A 6,214-nucleotide genomic window follows, 5' to 3' on the forward strand; every position below is an offset into this window, starting at 1 on the left:
TTAAACACATACACATGTCTACAAATTACTACCATAATAACTTTTAAACAAATCCCCAAACTAATCACCCCCAGTAAATCTTCACCAAGGCAACAGTAGACTTTAGACAGACACCAGGCAAAGCACATTTGTCCTTATAAATTCTGAGGTTCCTTGTAATTTGCTTCCTTTGGAGACACAGTTGTAGGCTTACAGACTGGTTAGATTTTAAATGCCTCTGCCTTACACATACAAACTCTTTTCTGTTTATACCTAGCTTTTCCTTTGAATGTAAATTTTCCATTGTATCACCAGGCTTTTGACGTTACATCTCCTAACAATAATACCCTTTCATTTCACCAATTTTATTGGTAAGCTGAAAAAAAATAAAGACATTGCTTGGCATCTTTTAGCTATGTGCAAGATCTTACTCTGACTCTTGAATGCTTTATTTAACAAGTACAAATTTACACTTTACCTTCAATCCTGCTTACGTTTATCTAATTAACATCTCAAAACTACTATGCATCAAAGCACCCAAGCTAGCTGGCTTTAATCCAGTTAAGACACACATAGTGAAACACATAGGCACAGACCCCACTACAATTCTACTTTAAAAATAATTTCCAATAACATTGTAGACATTATTATCTCTTCATGACAGCAAGGCCTGATCTTTAGCCATTTGGTGCAATGATTATGACAGTTCAACCTCAATTAAGTAACAGCTGTACCCTATACGTGAATAGATAACTATTGAGCTGAGATCAAAAATATTGTTTTGGAAGCATTGTTTATTGACCTGTGTAATACATTTGGTTTTGCATATTCATAATTTACAAAAACATTCAAAATGAGTTACAATTCACCTGTCAACATATGTAGAAATATAAATTTAATTTTGAAGAACTTAATAGCTTAATAGCTGAATGCTTTTTGAGATATTGATGATGTGTGTAGATTATAACATATAAGTGAGCAAAAATTTTTTTAAAAATTCCATCATTGTAAAAACGTGACATTGCCTGATGCCCATGGGATTAAGGTAGCTGATCCTTTCACTGCTGTCTCATTTCTTTCCTAGAAAAGAAACATAAAAAGGGAATGAGATACAATACCTTTTAAAAACAAAGTGCAGGAGGTTTCAGCATTCAGGTTCATTAAACTGATTAATTCAAACTTATCCTTCAGTTGTCACGGCTTGTTCTTAGTGAACATGCTTTAAAATAATGTTTGTCCAAAGGTAAAATGTATTGATCCAGTGTCTTACAGAACTGATATATGGTAAGATATTCTCTGTGCTTTTTAAGAACAACAATAGTCCAGAGGAGAGGAAGCTCTGTAGAGTGTCCTGCTAGCATTTCTACATTAGTTCAGGTTTCATTTGTGCTTTTGATTTGGTAAATAAATTTGACAAAAATGGATAACTGGTAAGGTTTTAAATACTAGCATATTCAAACTTGCAAGGTCATTCTTCATTTAACAAAAAAAGTGAGCACATTACAGCTTATTATTAATAAAAAAGACACATCCTGCACTTAATAGTTTAATAAAAAATTGTACATTGTCTAAAAAATCTATTTCCTTACTTCAGAAAAACATTGATAACGTTCTTCACCCAGCCATCTTCTGGATTTCCACAAATTCTTCGGCCTCTCCTTGTGTAAAATCTGTAAATAAATATTTTTGAAAGAACCTTGATTAAATTGTTTGATTACTGAACATGTTGTGTATTGTTAAATATATTTACAGAGAGTAAAGAATACTTTAAAGCATCTTTCTCTCTTTAAAAAAATCAAAGAACAATTTGCACTTACATGACTGCATTGATATCGCAGAGTTCATTTGCAAACTGCCTCACATAACCTACAATTAGTTTCGGGGGTAAAGGTTTCTTTGAGTATAAAAGACAGCAATCTACCGGAGACTGGGCATCTGCATAAAAAAAAGGACAACAGTAAGAAAGATTGGTTAGAAAGGAAATGATTTATTGCAAGGAAATGATATGTTGCAAAACAGATGTTGCAAGTTCAGGTGAAAGATTAAAAAAAGAGTAGCACATAGTTACCTGCAAATGGGGATGTGCCCAACATATTGAGCATGAACAGTCCCATTAACATAGCCATGGTCAGCTTCCCAAAGATATAGACCAGCTGAGTCATTTGAGCGATTTATCACAACAAGTGTCAGCACTCAGGGGATTGTAAAGTTGATCTGATTTGACGAGGTTACAATCTGCTTTTATACCTTTTTCTCTCAGCATATTGGGGAAATTTATGAAAAGGAATTTTCTTAAAGAGAATGGGAGTGACGTAATCCTCCAACCAGAAAGGATTTCTGATTAATTTTGCATCCTTCCACAACACCTGTTATTAGCCCTACCCACCATCAAAAAAAAGGTTTTCAGGCTATGAACACGCAAAGCTCTTAACTTGAATTCACATTTGAAAAGCTTTGTATCCAAGTAGGTCACAGGGAGAACAAAACTCCCTAACCTCAATATCAAGATGAATCAGTATATAGGTCTCAAGCTAACATTACTAGAAAGACCACAATCATTCTTACCTGTGAAAACTTTCCCTTGTCTTCATGTGTCTCAGTGTCGGTTGAAGAATAAAGATTTTTCTTTGTCCATATATGCTTGAAATAATTGTGATAATCTTTATGTAAGAATATTTCATGAATGAATGCTCAGAAATTTAACAGATGATTCTTCCTACGGAACATCATAAACAATTTATAACACAATGTAAATAGCTATTAAACTTTGAAGGGGTAATTGCAGTTCCACATCACAACTGAGAAATGTTGGCTGGGATTTTCTGACACTGCCATCAGCGGGCATTGGCGAGGGTGGAACGGGAAAATTTGAAGAGGCGTTGATTTTTAACAGCCCTCCAAACTTTCCCGTCCCTCCCATAACGATGCCCGCCAGTGTCAGGGCTGGAACATTCTGCCCAAGGTACCCGTAATTTACCAGGAAACTAAGAGCGGGAAGGTCAATCAAGTTAGTGTGCCAGTTGAATCTCTCAATCAGTATAGATGGATTACATTACAAATCTTACCTCATTATAACAATAGGGACATGGATAAAATAAATGACTTCTTTTGAGAATTTCAGAAATAAGCTTGATGCTGGTGTATGCATTAAATGCCAAGTAGACCTTGTGTTTTCTTCCAGGCAAATGTGTCCTGTTAAGGAGCAGTGATATTATCATTTGTACATGAAGGATTTGATTAAATCAATGAACAAAACTGAAGAAGTTTCAACTGCAAACAACCGTTGTTTTATGAGGATGTTTACATGAAATTTTTTGCGCATAGAGATGAAAGTTGGATCTGAAAAATGTTTGCTAACGAATATCTTTTGTTGAGTTCATGAAGTAGCCATGTCAGGTACACTGTTCAAATTACTTTTGATGCCATTAAAATTCAATATAGATAAATTGGTTTGACTGGATCTTCATCAGTCCTCACTGGAGCTTGGAAGTCCTCAATTGGTTTTGGATAATTGAACCTCAAAGAGAAACTGAATAATTAAACAAGCATTATCAAATCGAAAATGTATAAAATTGATTTTTCTTTCTGTTATATTTATAAATATAGTAAATGACTTTGGTTACTTTTAATTCTGTTACATATTATTAAGTATTTTATTTATAAGGAAATTCATCAGATATGTTTTTTGTAGGTAATGTAGGAATCCTGTTTCACCACTTAATTAGGTGTTGGCTGAAGTGTATTTTAATTAATTCCAACTATCAAACTTGGTTCCATATTCCTTGGGCTGGATTTTATAGCTCCCCCGCCTGGTGAGTTTTTGGTAGAGGGGCGGGGGCATGTACAATATGAGGAGTGGCAAGCCCACTACATTCCTGCCCACCCCTGAGCTATCCCCCAGTAGCTGGGAGGGCGCTGGAATTGAAAGCCCATTCACCATTTTAAATAAATAATTAAGGGTCAACTGAGATAGTTATCCCAAGCCAATTGCCCCAAATATCACGCCATAATGTGGTTCACCTGGCCAGGCGGGCGGGAATGGGCAAGCTGTATTTTTAAGCAAACTGCTTAAAAGGCAGGAAGGAAGGGAAAGGTACATGCCACGTGTGCATCAGGGGTACTCACCCCCAAGATGACAATCCCACTTTGTCCCTCCCGGCCTGGCCTCCAAAGCCCACCCCTTCGCCCCACTCACATCCTCTTCCTAGGTTGCTAGATCCCTTCCCACCCTAAAAGCCCCGGACCTACCTCACTTGGGATGTCATCGCTCTTCCTCATGGGATGGCTTGCACTCTCAGCAGTACCCAATACTGAGTCCTAGTGCTGCGGGGGCTCCCAGTGCTGTCAGCCATTCAGATTGGCCAACAGCTCTCGAGTGCGGAGGCTCGCACCAAAGGGTGGAAGTCCCACTCTCTGCTTGATTAGCCTGTTGACAGTGCATTATGGCTGCTTGGTGGACTTCCTTTAGGTGCATCAGCTGCTGCCTGACCCTTGCAATGGCGCATTGGGGGTGGGGCAGTATGTGCCCCACACCCTCCAGACTATGAAACCTTGCCCCTGACACCCTTTCTATTAAAAACTTATGAGACTGAGTTTTGAAATTTGCAATTGACCATCCCAACCTCAACAGCTGTTTGGAAAAAAACAGCCAAGGAAATGGCTCAGGATGAAGTATCAGCAGAGAATGAACAATTGGACCTGCCTTTGGGCAGAACGAACATGAATGAATAAAACCTTCCCTTATCTACCTCCTCAACTAATTCAACTAGGTTTATTAGACTTGAATTACTCTGTACGAATCCATACTGGGGTCTGTCTGATTAGTCCATATTTGCCCAAGTGTTCAGTTACCCTGCCCTTAATAACAGATTCTAGTAACTTTTTTTACAACAGACTAATAGGCCTATAATTCCCTAGTTTGACTCTCGTGCCCTTCTTAAATGCCCTTTAGAATATCAAAGAATTCCATTTTGTCTAAAAATAGAAATAGTCAGTATTTAAACATTTGGAAGAGCTTCAAGATATCTGGAAAAGATGGTCAATTCTGGGCCTGCTTTTTAGATCTTCCATTTAGAAGTTTGAAGATCTCTCTTAACTAGACTGTAAATTCTGTCTGAATGGGGTTTATTACAATGAGGTTTCCTATTATTTATCTCTTCTATTAGCCATATATAACTTCTTGTTTTTCTTCAGCTTTTCCCTTCCTCCAAGTAGGCAGTTCACCACCACCAAGAGCAATTAGTGATGGGCAATAAAAGTGCTGGCCTAACCAGTGATGCCCACATCCTCTGAAAGATTTTTTTTAAATGTACCAATTCTAATAAAGAAAATGTCTGCTCCACAGCTGTACAATGGTACATTAAAATACCATGTAATTTGGGATGAAGCATATTACTCCTATTTTTTGCTTCCCTTTGTTTGTCCAGTTTAGATAATTGAAGGTTGGATAGGTGCTGGCCTCAGGCTTGTTCCCTCCAAGGAGTGAGAGACATAGATAAAAGTACTCCAGAGTGTCCCCATATTCTTCACATACAGCCCATTAGCAGGATTGCCAGCTCAATAATAACATTCATGATCAGACCAGAAAGATCTACACCAGTGTAAATCCTAATATTGGATTCCATTTGCCTGTCCATGGTGGCCAAGTATTCTTGGATCCATGAGTGGATGCAGAAAACATGATGAGAGGCTATTTCAGCTCTGGAACCCTTACAATACATGCCAGAGGTGTGATATTTGATATTTCTAATAAGGTAACATATCACTCATGTTAGCGATAATATATTTACTAGATCAACTCGATGAAGAATTTTCACAGCAGCAGCTCCAGTTTGGTACACAGCATAGTGAACAATTGTTCCTGCTTCCTTTGGGCCCATGTGCAGACACCAATCTTGCAGACATCACCACATTTGCCACTTCCTACCTCCTTGATCAGCATAAATAAAATCTGTGGTCAAAACAAGAACACCAGATATGCTTCCAACCTCTCAGGCTGGTCTCCCTGCTTTGCAAAGTTTGTGAGCCTGCCTACAGCCATAGTTTTGTGGGATGCAAAGGTGGTCATTGGCACCATTGACCAACACATAAAGTTGTTGCTAGGGAAAGTTTTCTGTTAAGATTGCTGCTTCATTTGAGGCTGGATGTTTTTTCTTAGTAATTGCATTGGTATGATTAATTGTCAACAGAATCCAACAGAGGTTGAAGGCATAGCTGCTTCACTGGATGCAATGTC

At 38.0% G+C, this 6,214-nt stretch overlaps 1 protein-coding gene across 1 annotated transcript; it reads right to left on the reverse strand.

The window, feature by feature from the left end:
• Positions 1 to 583: 583 nt before the first annotated feature.
• On the reverse strand, positions 584 to 2,177 carry LOC121275428 (C-C motif chemokine 20-like). The gene is made up of 4 exons (XM_041183013.1): positions 2,048 to 2,177; positions 1,797 to 1,914; positions 1,569 to 1,649; positions 584 to 1,059 (listed from the first exon to the last, which is right to left on the reverse strand). The coding sequence occupies exons 1-4, from the start codon at positions 2,139 to 2,141 to the stop codon at positions 1,038 to 1,040; spliced, it is 315 nt and encodes a 104-aa protein (XP_041038947.1). The 5' UTR covers positions 2,142 to 2,177; the 3' UTR covers positions 584 to 1,037.
• Between the last annotated feature and the right edge of the window lie 4,037 nt (positions 2,178 to 6,214).

The sequence above is a fragment of the Carcharodon carcharias genome, chromosome 2, assembly GCF_017639515.1.
Source record: "Carcharodon carcharias isolate sCarCar2 chromosome 2, sCarCar2.pri, whole genome shotgun sequence".
Classification (NCBI taxonomy): Eukaryota; Metazoa; Chordata; class Chondrichthyes; order Lamniformes; family Lamnidae; genus Carcharodon; species Carcharodon carcharias.

Coding starts and splice junctions, on each gene's coding strand:
- LOC121275428 (XM_041183013.1), bottom strand. CDS start 2,141: ATGACTCAGCTGGTCTATATCTTTGGGAAGCTGACCATGGCTATGTTA. Junction 1,915..2,047: donor GGGCACATCCCCATTTGCAG/GTAACTATGTGC, acceptor TTTTTTATGCAG/ATGCCCAGTCTCCGGTAGAT. Junction 1,650..1,796: donor TGCGATATCAATGCAGTCAT/GTAAGTGCAAAT, acceptor ATTTATTTACAG/ATTTTACACAAGGAGAGGCC.